The sequence below is a fragment of the Nycticebus coucang genome, chromosome 1, assembly GCF_027406575.1.
Source record: "Nycticebus coucang isolate mNycCou1 chromosome 1, mNycCou1.pri, whole genome shotgun sequence".
Lineage (NCBI taxonomy): Eukaryota > Metazoa > Chordata > Mammalia > Primates > Lorisidae > Nycticebus > Nycticebus coucang.
In genome coordinates, this window is record NC_069780.1 from 72248654 (window position 1) to 72268770 (window position 20117).

Consider the following 20117-nt stretch of genomic DNA (forward strand, 5'->3'; position numbering starts at 1 on the left):
GGTTATGGCTGCAAGGCGGCTCAGACCCCACCCTTAGGCTACTTGGTTGCCAGCTCCCACCTGATTCTAGCTCTGCGACCCTTAGAGCAGAGCTTGCCAGGGCAGGTCACTCACAATGGCTCCCTGTGACCCACAGCCAAACACTATTAGCTCTGTCTGGCTCAGCGGCTCAGACTGGGGCCCTAAACAACTCTCCACACTCCTGCTCAGGCTCTCCCCAAGGCAGTTCAACTGAGTGCCAAGTCCAAAGACACCAAAACAGTTCACAGGTAAGGCCTTTCTGGTTTGCAGTCTCGCTGCTACTGAACTTACAGTTGTGGGCGGGTTTAGACGGATTAAACACATGTGACCACTTGCCGTTTTTCCACTGTTTTAGTCCTCCTCTTGGGGTCCAGAAGTCTCTTGCTGACTCTCTGTATCCTCACAGGGGCGATGATAGGCAGATCCCACCAGCCAGAGATGCCTGGAGTCCTATCTCCCCAGACTCATGGTGCCCAGATGCAAGGAAGCTTTTACTCAGCCACCATCTTGCTCTGCCTCTCAAATTCAATTTTTTAAATTGATGCAAAAGTTGGTTTTTTGAAAAGATCAATAAAATAGATAAACCTTTGTCCAACCTAACCAGGAAAAAAAGAGTAAAATCTCTAATTTCATCAATGAGAAATGGTAACGATGGAATAACAACAGACCCCTCAGAAATTCAAAAAATCCTTAATGAATACTACAAGAAACTCTACTCTCAAAAATATGAAAATCTGAAAGAAATCAACCAATACCTGGAAGTACGCCACCTACCAAGACTTAGCCAGAATGAAGTGGAAATGTTGAACAGGCCTATATCAAGTTCTGAAATAGCATCAACTATACAAAATCTCCCTAAAAAGAAAATCCCAGGATCAGATGGCTTTATGTCAGAATTCTACCAAACCTTTAAGGAAGAACTAGTACCTATATTACTAAACCTCTTCTAAAATACAGAAAAAGAGGAAACACCCAAGAAATTCTACGAAGCAAACATCACTTTGATCCCCAAACCAGGGAAAGACCCAAGAAGAAAATAAAATTAAAGACCAACATCACTAATGAATATGGATGCTAAAATACTCAATAAGATCCTAACAAACAGAATCCAACAAGACATCAAAAAAATTATACACCACGACCAAGTGGGATTTATCCCAGGCTCTCAAGGCTGGTTCAATATACATAAACCTATAAATGTAATTCAGCACATAAACAAACTAAAAAATATGGACCATATGATTCTTTCAATTGATGCAGCAAAAGCTTTTGATAATATCCAGCATTCCTTCATGATCAGAACACTTAAGAAAATTGGTATAGAAGGGACATTTCTTAAACTAATAGAGGCCATCTACAGCAAACCCACAGCCAATATCGTATTGAATGGAGTTAAATTGAAATCATTTCCACTTAGGTCAGGAACCAGGCAAGGTTGCCCATTGTCTCCATTGCTCTTTAACATTGTAATAGAAGTTTTACAAATTGCAATTAGGGAAGAAAAGGTGATCAAGGGTATCCACATAGGGTCAGAAGAGATCAAACTTCCACTCTTTGCTGATGATATGATCGTATATCTGGAAAACACCAGGGATTCTACTACAAAACTCTTAGAAGTGATCAAGGAATACAACAATGTCTCAGGCTACAAAGTTAACACCCATAAATCTGTAGCCTTTATATACACCAACAATAGCCAATCCGAAAAAAGTCAAGGACTCTATTCCTTTCACAGTAGTGCCAAAGAAGATGAAATATTTGGGAGTATACCTAACAAAGGATGTGAAAGATCTCTACAAAGAGAACTATGAAACTTTAAGAAAAGAAATAGCTATAGATGTTAACAAATGGAAAAACATACCACGCTCATGGCTGGGAAGAATCAACATTGTTAAAATGTCTATACCAGCCAAAGCAATATATAATTTTAATGCAATTCCTATTAAAGCTCCATTGTCATATTTTAAAGATCTTGAAAAAACAATACTTCATTTTATATGGAATCAGAAAAAACTCAAATAACCAAAACATTACTCAGCAATAAAAACACAGCAGGAGGAATCACACTGTCAGACGTGAGACTGTACTATAAATGGATATTGATCAAAACAGCATGGTATTGGCACAAAAACAGAGAAGTAGATGTCTGGAACAGAATAGAGAACCAAGAGATGAATCCAGCTACTTACCGTTATTTGATCTTTGACAAGCCAATTAAAAACATTCAGTGGGGAAAAGATTCCCTATTTAACAAATCGTGCTGGGTGAACTGGCTGGCAACCTATAGAAGATTGAAACTGGACCCACACCTTTCACCATTAACTAAGATAGACTCTCACTGGATAAAAGATTTAAACTTAAGACATGAAACTAAAAAAATACTTGAAGAAAGTGCAGGGAAAACTCTTGAAGAAATTGGCCTGGGTGAATATTTTATGAGGAGGACTCCCCAGGCAATTGAAGCAGTATCAAAAATACATTACTGGGACCTGATCAAACTAAAAAGCTTCTGCACAGCCAAGAACATAGTAAGTAAAGCAAGCAGACAGCCCTCAGAATGGGAGAAAATATTTGCATGTTATATTGCCGATAAAAGTCTAATAACTAGAATCCACAGATAACTCAAATGTATTAGTAAGAAAAGAACATGTGATCCCATCTCAGGGTGGGCAAGCGACTTGAAGAGAAACTTCTCTAAAGAAGGCAGACGCATGATCTACAAACACATGAAAAAAAAAGCTCATCATCCTTAATCATCAGAGAAATGCAAATCAAAACTACTTTGAGACATCACCTAACCCCAGTAAGAGTAGCCCACATAACAAAATCTCAAAACCAGAGATGTTGGTGTGGATGTGGAGAAAAGGGCACACTTCTACACTGCTGGTGGGAATGCACACTAATACGTTCCTTCTGGAAGGATGTTTGGAGAATACGTAGAGAACTAAAAGTAGACCTGCCATTCGATCCTATAATTCCTTTACTAGGTTTATACCCAGAAGACCAAAAATCACAATATAACAAAGACATCTGTACCAGAATGTTTATTGCAGCCCAATTCATAATTGCTAAGTCATGGAAGAAGCCCAAGTGCCCATCGACCCACGAATGGACTAGCAAATTGTGGTGCATGTATACCATGGAATATTATGCAGCCTTAAAGAAAGATGGAGACTTTACCTCTTTCATGTTTACATGGATGGAGCTGGAACATATTCTTCTTAGCAAAGTATCTTAGGAATAGAAGAAAAAGTATCCAATGTACTCAGCCCTGCTATGAAGCTAAATTATAGCTTTCACATGAAGGCTACAACCCAACTATAGCACAAGACTATGAGGAAAGGGCCAATGAAGGGGAAGGGAGGGGGGAGGTTAGGGTGGAGGGAGGACAATGGGTGGGGCCACACCTATGGTGCATCTTAGAATGTGTACAGGCGAAACTTACTAAAGGCAGAATACAAATGTCTACATACAATAACTAAGAAAAGCCATGAAGGCTACGTTGAACAGTTTGATGAGAATATTTCAGATTGTATATGAAACCAGCACATTGTATCCCTTGATTGCACTAATGTTCACAGCTATGATTTAACAATAAAAAAAAAAGAAAGATGACTCTTACTGAAAATGATCTTGTAATTGTTAAAAGTGTTAAAGATTTTATAAAAATATAATAATAGTCCCTGGGCGGTGCCTGTGGCTCAGTGAGTAGGGCGCCGGCCCCATATGCCGAGGGTGACGGGTTCAAACCCAGCCCTGGCCAAACTGCAACAAAAAAATAGCCAAGCATTGTGGCAGGTTCCTGTAGTCCCAGCTGCTTGGGAGGCTGAGGCAAGAGAATTGCGTAAGCCCAAGAGTTAGAGGTTGCTGTGAGCTGTGTGACACCACGGCACTCTACCCGAGGGCAGTACAGTGAGACTCTGTCTTTACAAAAAAATATATATATATATATGTATATATAATAGTCCCATGAGAACAGTTGTTAAATACAAAGGAACATGCAAGTTGAAAATTAAATCGGATTCAGACTCTGAAAATGAACTGAATTTCAGACATTTCTAGCTACAACATTACACTATTTTCCAAACACCATCTTTTATATTTATGAGGTTGTATTTATTTTCTTGGCACTGTCAGCATTTCTGAAAGAGTGTTATTAATTTGTCAAAATAGTACAAAAAAAGAAACAATCTATCATGATGAAAGTTAAAATTATATAAAGTATAATTTAACCATTTAAAAGTTTTGACTGCACACCAGTTCTTAATAATACTCTTCAGTTGATAAACTAAAGAAAGGTTGGAAATGAAATTTATAAGCACTCTTCAATTAGCAAAATGCTTACATGATAGATACTTAATCAATTAGTATCTTAACAACAAATCCCTGTCCAGCTAAACATGTGTGTGTGATCAACTTTGAATTCACTGCAGAAGATTGGATCAGGAAGTTGAGTTATAAATATCCCAAATATAATATATAAAAATAGACATCAAATTATAATAAAATATATAATGGGAAAATCATTTGTTTATTAAACATTTCTCATTAGTGGTAACCGATAGAACATTTTGCAATAATGAAAATGTCCAATGCAGTAACACTAGTCATACCTGGGTGCTAGTGTGACTGAAGAACTGAATGTTTAATTTTTGTCAATTTTCACTAATTTAATTTTAAATAGCCACATATGGCTTATGGTTACCATATTGGTCAGTACAGCTATAAATGACACAAAAATGGACTAAAGTATCTCCTTCCTCCTGAACTTAGAAATAAGGGAAATGCCTTTATTGCAATGACATGGAAAAATAACTTAAAATATCAATAATTTCAATGTAAACCAGATTTTACTTTAAGGTATGGAGGGGGTCAATAAAAAGGGGAAACTCGTCAGCAACGGAAACAGAGAAATCTAAAAGCAAATATTAAGAACACCTATCTGAGCATCATCTAGGAAAGAAGATCCTTGGTCCAAATGATGGGCCTGTTTCCAAGGGCAGCAACTCTTGTTGTGGAGCCAGCCCCAGCCATTATGACAGCCTGATAAAACCAAACTGGGGAAGTCTCTCCCTTCCTCTGTTTCCTCTAATCCCATTGCCACCAAATAAACTTACTAGAATATTTTCTCCTGTGAATTTAACTATGAAGAGGGAATGTATCAACTCAAGTGTCTAAGAGTCTCTCATAATTATTTTTTTCTACTTTCAATTAATAAGCTGACAATCTGCCCTTTATATAAGTATGATCAATGTGAGTCTTTTTCAGAGAGACAGAGGCACAGAATCAGTTGTTGAAAAGGAAGTACTCCAGGTGGAAGTATATGCCACCTGAATTCCTGACAATGAAGTTCTCAGTATCTTAAAAATGAGAGGTGATTCAAATAGACAAATGAAAACAAAACAAAACCCAATAATAATACTGGAAATGATTCAGCTTAAGAGTGACATCATATTATCACCAAAGCCAAGGAAAGAATTTTCAAAGTTTTGAGGTATCAGTAGTGATTTATAGCACAGAAAGAACAACTCCCTTCAGAACTATGGCATCTAACCATTCCTTCTTAAAGGATTAAAACTTTCCCTCCTAGTATGTTTTGATGTGTATTTTTAAAAATGTACATCATAGGGCGGCGCCTGTGGCTCAGTTGGTAGGGCGCCGGCCCCATATACTGAGGGTGGCGGGTTCAAACCCGGCCCTGGCCAAACTGCAACCAAAAAATAGCCAGGAGTTGTGGCGGGCGCCTGTAGTCCCAGCTACTCGGGAGGCTGAGGCAAGAGAATTGCGTAAGCCCAGGAGCTGGAGGTAGCTGTGAGCTGTGTGAGGCCACGGCACTCTACAGAGGGCCATAAAGTGAGACTCTGTCTCTACAAAAAAAAAAAATGTACATCATAACATATACTTATGCTAAATCAACCTTGCATCCCTGGGATAAAGCTTATTTGATCGTATACCATGGATTACTATTCAGCCATAAAAAGATGGAGACTTTACATCTTTTGTATTAACATGGATAGAGTCGAGAAAATTCTCTTAAGTAAGGTGTTTCAAGAATGAAAAAGCAAGTATCCAATATACCCAATACTTATATAAAGCCAGTAGATGAACTAATATATATCCACACAAGAGAAAAACTCAATTTAATTCAAGTTGGGTGAAGGGGGGAAGGAGGAAAGAGGAAAGGGGACGATTGGTGCACTCTCACTTAATGGGCACAATGTAAGGGTATATGGCACACCTCCTGGATGAGGGGCACAACTACCATTGGAACAAATTGTAACAAACACAAATATTGGAACCTAATCATTTGTACCCTCATATTAATCTGAAAATTAAAAAATGTATGTACTTAAGTGACCTACGACTTAGAAATCCCACGTAGAAATGAAAGGGCACCAACATCTAGGAAAAGTAAGACAGATATAAATATAAATATATATAAATAAAAATATAAATATATATAAATAGATATAAATAAATGCTAATTGAGATTTTCATTACTTTATGATATTTTTGTCTCTAGAAAACTCTTAGTGATTATGACACAAATGGGTAGAATCTGAAAAACTGCTGGACATGATGGGAGATTTGTTTCAGGACTAGACTGTTGAGATTACTCCTTAGGGAGACTTCATGTCACTTTCAAACATATCTTGAAAATTCATACAAAAATGAACAGCATACCATTGTAAGAAAAATATTCTTTCTAATCTGGGTGTTTTCCACTGTTAAAGCAGCCTACACCCATGGGAGTTTTTATTCAAATTTTTTTGCAGATGGAAATTTAACCTTTTTACTTCAACAATTGTTTGACTTGAAACATGAGATATGAATTGAAAATTCTATAGAGATATTTCATGATGTAGAATGAAGATTCAAACACATTTGAGGAAAAATTCCTGTGAATTAAAGAGTAAAAGGCACAGAAGGCTGTACATTTCTATAATGTTTTTCATAATCTTTATTCATTCCTTTTCCTTCTCAGTTTGACAAGGCAGAAATAAATAAAGCAAAGAGAAAGTAATATGAGCAAAGGGAACACATCTACACTGCTGGTGGGAATGCAAGCTGGTACGTTCCTTCTGGAAGGAAGTTTGGAGAACACTCAGGGATCTAAATGTAGACCTGCCATTTGATCCTGCAATTCCTCTACTAGGTGTATACCCAAAGGACCAAAAATCATTTGGCAATAAAGATCTTTGCACCAGACTGTTCATTGCAGCTCAATTCATAATTGCCAAGTCATGGAAGAAGCCCAAGTGCCCATCAACCCATGAATGGATTAATAAATTGTGGTATATGTACCACATGGAATATTATGCAGCAGTAAAAAAATGGAGACTTTACCTCCTTTATGTTTACATGGATGGACCTGGAAAATATTCTTCTTAGCAAAGCATCTCAGGAATGGAAAAAAAAGTATCCAATATATTCAGCACTACTGTGAAACCAATTTATGATAACTCACACTTGCATATGAAAAATGAAACACAACTTTAGGCTATGATGAAGGAGTGAAGGGGAGGAGGAGGGATGGAGAGGGGGTGGAAGGGGTAGTCGGGGATAGTAGGGCAACCATAACTATGGAGCACATTACAAGTACAAGTTGGTTCTATCATGTGTAGAACACAAATGTCCTAACGCTATAAATAGGTAAATGAGATGAAAGCTATGCTGATTAGTATGATTTAAGCACTCCAATCTGTATAAATAATCAACACACTGAAAAGGGCATAAATGTATTTATGATCTATGTACAAAAGACTTAATTAAAAAAATAAAATTAAAAAAAATACAAAATGCCCCTCAATCCATGAATGGATAAACAAATTATGGTATCTGTATACCATAAATACTATGCAGCCATAAAAAGAGGGAGACTTTACATCTTTTATGTTCACCTGGATAGAGCTGGAACATATTTTTCTCAGTAAAGTATCTCAAGAATGGGAAAATACGTATCCAATGCACTCAATGCTATTATGAAACTAATATGTAAACACTTACACATTCATATGGATAACAAAACACAAAGATGATCCACATGATGAAAGAGGAGGGGGAAAAGGAGTGGAGGGAGGGTATTCGGCAAGATCTCACCTAATGTACGCAATGCAAGGGTACATTTCAAAACAACTGAGAGTATATCATAAATGTCTTACCACAAAAATAAGCAAATGAGGTGATGGGTATGTTAATTAGTTTGATTTAAGCATTCCACATTGTATAGCAAATCATCATATTGTACCCCATAAATGTACACAATTATGATATAATAAAAATTAAGTAAAAAAATAAAAATAAATTAAAAAAAGAGAAAGTAATATGTAAATCTACTATATTTTGGTATATAAGAAAATAATCTTTCCTAATGATGATTTTAAATATTAAAAAGATAAAAAATCTGGTTCAGATTTGTATCCCTCAGCAGCTACTAATCAGATTTTGAATGACTTATTAGGCTGCTATCAGAAATAGAAATGTCACAAATGTGTTTTTTAAGTTATAAGAAAACAGAAATAATTTTCCTGCTTAAAAACATGTCTGATTAACTTTGTTAACTATATATCCTTTCTTTCAGTATCTTAAAAGTCCAACTCTTCTTTACTCCATCATATACAGATATACTACATATATCACTCTCCAAAGGTTCTCCAGTGCCAGTTACATCTTTATTACTTTAAATATCTCATTTAACAAATTTTAACCTCTGACAAGATGATAAAACCAAGGTCAAAGCAATATTCTAAATTGTGACTCTACCAAACTCAACTGTAAAACGCTGTAACATAATGCTTTGAAAAAATGAACTGCATTAGCTTTCATCTGCTGTCGTATCGTATTGCAAGTTGAAGTTATCTGGTTCCTCATTAACACCTTGGATTATTTTCCTTTTAGTTTTTCTTTTCCTTTCCTCCCCCATTTTCTAAGTACTTCTAATATCTCTCAGCTATGGGGTTGATCTAGTTTTATACACCCCTGACTTGGTTCTATAATTTTTCAGACTTATACTTTTACCTCTTCTCTAGATTACTGTAGTTTCTTTTTTAAGCACTGTTCAGAAATTCATCTTTCACTTGTCAATTTGATCATATATTTCTTTTTTTCTTTTTGGCCGGGGTTAGGTTTGAACCCACCACGTCTGGCATATGGGACCAGCGCCCTACTCCTTGAGCCACAGGCGCCGCCCCTTGATTATATATTTCATAAGTAAAGAAGAAACAGTAATAAAAATACTTGCAGGGTATATATTCTCTACAATACTATATAATGGCAATCATTTACTATATCTTCTTATTTTTGAATTTCTAACTATTTAAATACATGTAATAATCATACTTGTAGAAGTCTTCATGAAAAACTTTGATACTTAAAATCAATTATTAATATGATAATAGCATGGGAGTCAGTCAGTCAATTTGCCATAGTCTATTTCAAGGGAATTATTAGAAGACGATGTCATGAATTATCCAATACTTAGACATCAGATTAAGTGCCCATCCCCATTCTAAATCAGCACTGTCAATATAAAGCAATACAAATTTCTTATTTCTATAAGCATGTGTTACTGAGATCTAAAAGCTTAAAATTTAAAATCACCTTAACATATTAAAGACAAATTTGGTAGACAGATGACCGATTAAAGCAGGGGTGTCCAACCTGCAGCCCACGGGCTGCACTGACTTTTATGAGGACAATTTTTGCTTATTTACGGTGGTGAATGTCACAAAAAATATGCACCGATTTTTTTTTTTTTTTTTGTGAATCAGCTTCCATTAGTGGTGTATTTACTGTGTGGCTCAAGACAACTATTATTCTACCAACGTGCAGTGGAAAATAAAAAAGGTTGGACATTCCTGAATTAAAGAGATGTTAAGATTCTTGTTAAACTATTTCAACATTTGATTATCATAATAAAAGTACATTTTAAGTACAAATTATATGTAAGATATTTTACAATCTTATATACATGAAGGAGAGAGGTTAAAATGGCATTCATTGGATGACTTCTATTGATTTAAGAAATTTTTTTTTAATAGTTACCTTGTGCCAGGTACTGTAAGTGCTATGGATAGAGTAGTGAAACAAACAGAAAAAAACAAATACCTGCTTTTATGGAGCTTTCATTTAAATAGGGGAGATGGACAATTATCATCACAAATAATAAATTATATAATACTATAGAAGATAAATATTTTATTTAAAAAATAACAAGCCATAGAGGATGGAAAACTATTATAACTATACTAATTATTATAATCAGTTGTAAACTAGATAGAAAATCATTCCCAAAGCTAAAAAAACATAAAAGAGAAGCTGGAGAAATCGCTTTTGAGACAAGGTTTGAGAGAGGGCCAGAACAATGAAAAGAAGGGAAGAGTGCAAGCCAAGAGATAGGAGCAGGAAAATGCCCAGGGGTTAGAGGATAAGGCCAGAAGACTGAATCAACAGTGAATAGGGGAATGAAAGACACCGGTAAGAGACAGAGGATAGGGCCAAGTGGGAGATTCCTGAATCACCAATGAGATGGGAGGGATTTAAGAGCCACTGAAGGCACGGGGTGGGGTGGGGGGGAGACAAGCATGACATAGAAAAGTAGTATGTGGTATTTGTATTACAACATTGTGTAGATGGCGCGGATTACCAAAAGCACAATACTGTTAGCAGACATTACCCATTCCCAAATAAATGCATAAAAATATTAAGTTAAGCTTTCAAGTGAAAATCTAGAAACATTTTAGAAAATAACTACTTATAAGAGAATTCCCTGGGCTTGGTGCCTACAGCTCAGCAGGTATGGTGGTCAGCCATATACACCAGAGCTGGCAGGTTTGAACCCAGCCCGGGCCTGCCAAACAATGACAACTAACAAAAACAGCTGGGTGTTGTGGGGGGCACCTGTAGTTCCAGCTACTTGGGAGGCTGAGGGAAGAGAATCACTTAAGCCCAAGAGCTTGAGGTCTATGAGCTGTGACACTATGGCACTCTACCAAGGGCGACATAATGAGTCCCTGTTTCAAAAATAAATAAATAAATAAATAAATAAAATAAGGGAACTGTCTGAATGATAAACCAAACCACAGCTCTTAGCCAGTAGACCAAACATAGTTATAAAGGAAAACTATAAACACAGTGAACATTAGATATTAGATATTCTTATCACCAAAGAAGCTACTTGGGAAAATCAAACAAATGTGTGGTTATGACAAAAAAAGAAGAAAAAGTGTGTAAACTGTACAACCACCACTTGAGCATATGGAATATGTATGAACCAATGTTCATCTGAGTTTGAAGATCTGATGCTCTGACTCTAATCTCCAAGATACGACGTTCACATTAACAGGACATTCTTTTCCCTGAACAGCAGAGCCTGTTCAATTACCAAAATTAAAATCAAATTGATTCTATATGTCTTCTGTTACCTGAAACTGTTACTAAAGGGAACTATTCACCTTAGTCCATAATCTTCCAAAAAGCAACCTTTTACCGTTTATGTGTATGCTGGCAAATTAAATTGATATCAAAATGAAGTTTCTATAATTTTCAATTATATTTCTATGTTCATCCCCATTTTACATTTTGGACATAACATTTTATCTTAAGTAATTACATTAACAACATGTGTAATAGCCAAGGATAGAAAAAGAATTTGTAACAGTCATGAACACTGATCTAATTATTTCCAGGGAAAAACATATATATCACTACGCAGATTCAAAAAGAAAACTACACAGCTAGACTTACCCAGGGGGAAATACAGTAACAGCAGCAACAAATTGAAATTGACTTCTTTAACCAAGGATGCCATAATCAGGTGAAATGCTTTCAAACTATTATTTACACTTACTGAACTCCTCCCTATACGATAGGGTTTGCTTTCAACAAATATAGTATTAAATATGCATTTTGACTATAAAACTAAAAGAACATACATGTGAAAAATGTTTATCTCATATTGTGATAGGAAAAACTTTATTAATATAAGGGCAATGGGACCTAAAAGGGAAAAAATGGATAAATTTACCAGATGTAAAAAACTTTAAAATTCTACAATAATGAGAAAAGTAATGAACCCTAACCCATTCATACACTGTACCAGATACAGGCAATAATTCAAAAGGGATCATAAACCTAAATGTAAAAACAAAAACTAAAACTTACAGAAGAAAACCCAGGAGAACAATCTTTGTGACTTTGAGTTAAGCAAGGATTTCTTAGATAGGATATAAACAGCTTAAGCCATAAAAAGGGGAAAAAAAAAACCCAGATAAATTGGATTTAATAAATATTTTGAACTTCTGCTTTTTGTAAGTCACTGTTAAAACAATGAAAAGATAAGCTACAGATTGGGCAAAACTGCTACTGTGAAAAAACATACCCAATAAGTGACCAGTGTCCAAAACATACTTAAAAACTCATCCCACTTATACAAAACAACCCAATAAAAAAATGGGCAGAAGGGAAGAGATTTGAACAAACATTCTACCAAAGAAGACATAGAGATGGCAAACAAGCACATAAAACTGTCTGACACCATTAGCCTCTGGAGAATACAAATTTAAAGCTACGATGACATGTGCTACTACACACCTATTACAATGACTAAAATAAAACCTACTGCCAATGCCAGTGGCTGGTATGTAGAGCATCTGAATTCCTTATACATTCCACTTTGGAAAACAGGCTGGCAATTTCTTGTAATGTTAAACATATCCTCAACATACAATTTAGCATAGTATTTCCCTAAGAGAAATGGAAACATGCATCTATATGAGAACTTTATTCATAATCACCAAATACAATAAACAATCTAAGTTCACCAACTGGTAAATTGATAAATGATGTAATAGTACTTACCAATAAAAATGAATGAGCTATTAATACAGTATATGTGTGTAACAACATAGATAAATCATAAAAGCGTATGCTAAGTGAAAAAAAAAAACTAGAGTCAAAATCATTGTGTGATTCCACTTAATATAACTTTCTGGAAAAGTACAAGGAACAGGGAAAAAATTTAGTGGCTGCCAGAGGCTGATATGGGAAAGGGGATTAACTACAGAAGGATGAGAATGAACTTTCTGAGGCGATGGGAATATTCTTTACCTTGACTGAGGTGGTCACTACACGACTAGGTACATTTGTTAAAACTCATAGAACTACACCTAAAATGGACAAATTTCCTGCATAAAAATGCTACCTCAATAAATCTGACTTACAGAAATTTTAAACTTCTATCAATCAGAAATCATTGCCCCTCACCCACATATACACCAAAGAAAAATCAGAAGGCCAAAGACAGAGAAAAATATATATAAAATATGCAATAGAGTACTCAAATACTCAATATATAAAGAGCTTTTTGACACCAAAATAATAAGCATTTCAGTAAGAGAAATGAGCAAAGGATATGAACAAGTAATTTATAACCGAAGATTTCAAATAATAAACAGATGAAAGATCAACTCAATCAAAAATTATAATTAAGAAAAATATCAGCTTGTTAAAACATTTTTAGAAAAAAAACAACAACCAGAGTCAGCAAGGATAAAAGAAGGTAAATATACTATTGGGGTAAGATGATAAATTGGTTCAATATTACTGGGAATAATTTAGCAATATCAAAATTTGTTTTTTGGCTTGACACCTGTAGCTCAATGGTTAGAGCACTGGACATATACACTGGGGCTGGTGGATTCAAACCTGGCACAGGCGTGATAAACAAAAATGACAACTGCAACAAAAAAGTGGCAAGGCGTTGTGGTGGGCGCCTGTTGTCTCAGCTACTTGGGAGGCTGAGGGAAGAGAATCGTTTAAGCTCAATAGTTGGAGGTTGCTGTGAGCTGTGACAGCACAGCACTCTACCCAAGGCGATAGTGAGACTCTGTCTAAAAAAAAATTTAAGTATATAGCATTTTACCCATTTACTTTATCCTAAAAGGGAGAAATACAAATATTTATGGACAAACATGTTTGTTGTGGCAGCTTTTCTGTAAGAGTGAAAAAATACTCTATCCAAAAATTATTATACATTATGTTGTGATTATATAAAACAATATCAAGTTGCCAAAGTAGAAAAAGAATATGGGGAAAGGCTCATAGTTAAAGAGAAAAAGGAGAAAAGAAAATTGTCTATACCATGCATTAGTAACTATATCCACCTAATATACAGGACATAAGCTAAAATGCTAATAATAGTTATAGCTAGGTGATTTTAATTTTTTTTAATTTTACAATAAACCTACAATTAGAATATGTTTAACATATTGTTCCCACGGAGTAGTTTACATATGGTAAGGTACCTTCGAAGGCAGCTTTTGATACACAGAAGATCTGAATCTGGTGTGTGACAAACAGCTTTATCAAAACATGTAACTTGGCAGACACATAAACTTAAAGATAAAATCTGGTTTACTTCAGGTTGCAAGAAAAATACCAGTTTTTAAAAAATAACTGCCATAATAATCTACTACTTTACTTGAAGTTTTTAGATTAAAACCTCACATTTTGTGGTTCCAAATCACCTAGGACAATTCAGAATTAGTTTGCCTGTGGAAATCACATCACGAAAACTATCATTTAAATCTAGGAATTTAAGCTCCTTGAAGGCAGGAATCATTTTGTTAATTTTTTTTTTTTTTTTTTTTGAGGCAGAGTCTCAAGCTGTCACCCCATGGCGTCACAGCTCACAGCAACCTCCAATTCTTGGACTTAAGCGATTCTCTTGCCTCAGCCTCCCAATTAGCTGGACTACAGGTGCCTGCCACCATTTTTTAAATTCTTTTTTCAGTTCTAGAAGGCAGCCCAGAGCCTAGCAGATAGTAGGAATGTTTTATTAAAAAAATTAATATAAGATCGAACAGCAACATGCTGTAAATATAAACTAAAGAACATGATTTTATTTTTTATTTTAAACTATATTCTGCTGTTTTCAATAACAAAGACTGTTGTTTTTTTAGAAATGCCAAGTATTTACTTAAAATCTGGACTCCATGATGGAGTTTGGATGTTTGACACTGCTTTCACTACAAGAATGAACAATTAAAGGCAAGGTAAGTCTCTTTAGTTGGTAGAACCTACAAGTTTATATGGCACCCTCCTCCTTTGCTCTCCACATGCCTGGATTTATTTTGCAATGGTGGGATGTGAGTCAATGAGGTATATTAATAATGGAAATAACTTTCACGAAGTAAGACAATATTTAACACTAATCCCACCACCACCACCACTAACACACATATCCAGTTAGGACTTGATATTTTCACTTTAACAATCTGCAATGCAGATGAAGGCAGGAATCTTATTTGTTTAGCTCACCATACTATCACACCTGACCCCCAAATAGCACCTCAATAAATAGATTAATCACACTAAATTTTTAGTTTGGAGAAACAGAAGCAGAAAAATGAGAACTATTTGCCAAATTATTACCAATAAGTAGTTGATGGGCATCTCCTACTAAAGACTAAAAATTAAGCAGTTCTGTAGTAGGACTCAAATTACAAAAATTTAATTTTGGTTTTAAACAACTACTAAGACCATGCTTCTTAGGAGCCCCTTTAAAAACATGCTGACCTGGAATAATTTATATTTATTTATTTATTTTACCAAAATGGGTATAGAAGAAAATACTTTTCCAGTTTAGGAATGCTGACATTTAAAAAATGAATAAAAATAAAAATGAAAGTACATGGCATTTGTTAAAGGTTAATAAAATAACTCTAGTCAATTGGCTAGTTCTACACCAGTAGATTTCTTTAAATAGTAATGAAATCATTGCTTTAAAAAATCCATCATTATTAAAATAAAAAAAGTTGCCTCAGCCTCTACCAAAATTAGATTTGTAAGTTATTGGTCATTCCTATAATTAAATCTGTGTCACAAATTTGCAAGAAAAATGGCCACTGTGACTAATGCATTTACTTGCTACACAAGTCCTGTCAGACAGCAGAGAGTATTACACTGCTAAAATGGAGTAGGTAAGGATTCTATACATTTTTATTAAGTAACAAAGACTGTTTTTATTTAAAATGATGGTACCTCAGATAAAAGTTTGCTTTTAAACACAAATCTGAATGCAGCTATCACAGGGATTCCTTGCTCAAGCATTATTATAGGATATTTTCATCTCTGTAAGCCTGTCCAGCTCCTTGGGATGCACATGCAGACTGCTTTTCTGGACCAGTGTTATGTAGAGAACACTCTGTCTAATGAAAGAAACACAAACGTGCTCAGCTCGGCAGAGCCTGGATTCTGCGGGTTTCCTCCCTTGACCTCCCCAAATGGTTTGCATTTACCTATTTCATGAAGTGATTGAGAAATGAGTTCAGAGAATAACGTTTCCCAAAGTATAAATCAAATAAAGACAACTTAAAGGACACATGGACAGATACTAGTGATTATACTCTCTTTTCAAATCTTTTTCAATCCTTCATATTGTAGAAAAAGAAAGTTCTGGGTGTAGGACTGGTGCTAACTTCACTTTTCATCAAAAGAAAGGTAGTTGTCAGATTTAGAGCCTTATGTAGGCAGCAGAGGCTAGCTACAAATTAATAGTAGCTTTCATTTTTTAATTTTTAAAAAACTTATTTTCAAAGCATGTGAATATTCAAATTATATTCATTCTTTAAGATTTCCAAGTTGCTTTATAATACATGAGCCACATGATCAAGCTTGTAGATAATCTGTATTAAAGAATGTTGCACAAATTCCATGTGGCACCCTGCATGCGGTTGGTTTTGGTCTCTGCTGGTACATACCATGTCCTCTCTGTCCAGGCTATGTGAATCTGCTTCTGGGGCAGCGCAAATACTGCCAAATCTTTTTTAGTTTTTCCATACTTAGCCTATGAGACTTATGACAAGGGTGGTTGGAGGAGGGCAGAGATGAGCACATTATATGCTTTCTTATTGTGTTTGTGGCGGATTTGCGGTGGAGACAAAGAAGACTTACAGATAAGGCCGTGGAATGGTGGCTGGGAATGCTAGGAATGGGCTGGGCACGCTCATGGTGTAGTGGATGATCATCATACTATAAATTGTCCTTTATTGTTTTGTTTTTGTTTCTGTCTCTTCTATTCTACCCTGAGTTCTCCTGGGGGCAGAGGGACACATTTGCCATCTTGTAGATAAAAGAAAAAAAAATAATCGAATATCAACAATTACATAATAAATGGTTCAAACTGAGTACAATGCACTGCTTGAAATGGAGCCAGATTGAATTTTTTCCATCACCTCCCATTTGCTTTTATTTGTTACCTTCCATTCGTGATGAGATAGTTTTTTTACTTACAGTGTTGATGTAAAATTTTGGCTTGAAAAAAATTTAAACTTAAAAAGTGAGTCTTATCTAACAAACAGTATGCTGAGATGGCAAAAACCATAATGGTGCCTGAGGGCTGGAAACTTCATTGAAAGCAGTCCCTGTTCTTGTCTTCTGTCTTTCTTAAGTCTTGTATTGTTACTTATTTTTTTTCTCATTTTTATGTTTTGTACATTTGCTTTAGTATCTAGAAAAATGCCTTGAATCTAATGGACTGCAGAATGTGTGCTGATTCTCTATCTTATTTTCACGTTTTGTGCTAATTGAACTCATAGTATTCTTTAAAGTAGTCTGTTCTCAGCAATTCAGTTTTTATGATGCTCACTTGCCCAAAGAGTTGATCAAATGAAATACATAGCATGATGCTGGGTTCTATTCTGCAAAGGTGGGAAACATCTTCCTTTTATCCAAACATAGTTTATAAGACAAGTTTTACAGCCCAGGATAGGCCATTTTAAATACTAGTTTTACCGCGTTCTTGCCCTGAAAGGGAGGAAGTTGGAATAGCATCCTCTAAGATGGTACTGAATACTGCTTAAAAACTAAGTTGTTTGTTCTGGCATTTAAGTTTAATAAAAACCCTGTGTTATAATTATAAGTCATGAACTTTTGCGAGGAAAGACCATGATCATGAGTGAATAATTTGGGTTTGTTGAGATTTCAAGAAAATTAAGCAAAAACCCTGGTGCAGTGGCTCACGCCTATAATCCTAGCACTTTGAGGAGGCTGAGGCAGGTGAATTGCTTCAGCTCACTATACTGTTCAAGCCCAGCCTGAGCAAGAATGAGACTGGTTTCTACTAAAAATAGAAAAACTAACTGGGCTTTGTGGTGCACGCCACAGCTACTTGGGAGGCTGAGGCAAGAGGATCTCTAGACTTTGCGGTTGCTGTGAACTATGATGGCAGAGCACTCTACTCAGGGCGACAGAGTGGGACTATATCTCAAAAAAAAAAAAAAAAATCAGTAAGTCTTCAAACAAAATGAGATACTCCATAAACCAAATACATCCTAGACTTAGGCAAAAGCAAAACAAAATCTAACAATTGAGAGCTTGTTAACATTTAAGACTTTTGCTCTAATTTTTTAAAAAGCAGTCCCCACAACAACCATTGAGTAACAAAGTCAACGTGCTTCTTCTCGCATCATTCTAAATATTTCAGAAATTCTTCTATGTTGTCCTGCTCTGATATTATATAAGATAGTTATCAGAAACTCAATTTGACATCATCATCTTTGTTATATTCATTAGGATTTCCCTGTAAGCTTAGGAGTTACCAAAAATAATAAAACAATCATGTATTTTTGTACAACAAAGAAGAATTTTAAAAGGTGATAAACATTTATCACAACTTACTAAAACACAGCATTTGTGTTGGGATTTCTTTTATTTCAGCAACTATATTATTATAGTTAACTATTCTATAGAGAGACATGGTAAGGGGGGACCAGCCAAAGCAAAGAGAGAAGACAGAAAAAAAGGGCAAGAGAAGAAAAATATGTGTTAGCTAGTTCTTTGGCCCAAGGCAAGGATCTGCTTTTAACCTCTGATCTGGCATGAAAAGAAAATTGTTCATCTTAGAATAACTTCTCCTAGCACCAATAACGAGTATTTTAAAAGAGAGGAATTATGTGACAGAAACCCATTTCTTCACACTTGAAGAGATTTAGAAAGTAAACAGTGATCGTTACAGATGATTTTTCAGACTTGATCTTTGAATTCACAAAGATAATTTAACTTTGTAATTCCTTGATATGGTTTCTGAAATTCTTACATTTCTGTTGCTATGAATTGCTCTACGGTGGAGCAAGACAGTCAATTTGGCATGATCGCCACAGACATTCATAGGGTTTCCCTTCAAGATCAGGAGTTACCAAAAATAATAAAATAGGCTGAAGAAACATTTCAAAAAGTTCTATCTTTTCCTTTTAAACTTATAATTCTTAGCGATAAGGAAACATTGAATTTAGTCGCTAAACCAAAAAATGCTAAATTTCTAACAAATCATGTGATCTAAATTTAGTTTGGGGAATTTTTTTTCAGCACAACCGAATCCTTTGAAATTAAAGCAAAAAAAAAATTCAAATGGAATTTTTTTAAAAATTGCCAATATTTATTTAAAAAGCATAAACCTTTCTTCCGATGAAGAAGCAACATGTGAGATGGTTGAACTGGAAATACATGGTTTTACATAGAAAAAAACATACATATGTAAATTTTGAAAGCATTTTAGTTATTCAGGATGCTTTACTATTGAATTTTATTAAAACCTCATTATGAGGGAAATCTCAAGTCACTTATTATGTTCCACAATTATTGTAAACTGAACAATTTAAAAGAGAGGAGGAGATAATGACATTAACTTCTTAACTTAAAGCAATCCTCTGTGGCATGATTTTAAAATATTCTCTTGGTCTGAAATTTATGTTAATTGAATTCATCTATCATTAGTTATTACCAGCCTAGCTACATTAAAAAACAGTAAATTTCTTTGACAATTAATCCTTAACAATCCTGTGTTTAAACTAGATCTGGGACATTATTAAACTAGCTATAAATATGTACAATATTTTATTTGGCATACCCACATGCCTAAAGATCAACAAGAACACTCTCAAAGTTCATTCTTCAAAAGTTCTTTGAATGAAAGAAAGCCTTTCTTTTTTTTTTTTTTTGTAGAGACAGAGTCTCACTGTACGGCCCTCCGTAGAGTGCCGTGGCGTCACACGGCTCACAGCAACCTCTAACTCTTGGGCTTACGTGATTCTCTTGCC

The 20117-nt window shown here is 35.2% G+C and overlaps 1 protein-coding gene across 2 annotated transcripts in view; it reads right to left on the reverse strand.

Moving 5' to 3' along the window:
* SLC10A7 (solute carrier family 10 member 7) overlaps nt 1-20117 on the reverse strand; it is a 333888-nt gene that overhangs the window by 178369 nt on the left and 135402 nt on the right. Inside the window, exon 6 of one of the 2 annotated variants that reach the window (XM_053582258.1) lies at nt 13343-13910. The exons of the other annotated variant lie outside the window; for it this stretch is intronic. Coding sequence (XP_053438233.1) covers nt 13884-13910 — 27 coding nt within the window. The 3' untranslated portion in view covers nt 13343-13883. Of the gene's footprint in view, nt 1-13342; nt 13911-20117 lie in introns of those variants that run through there. 2 annotated transcript variants of the gene reach the window in all.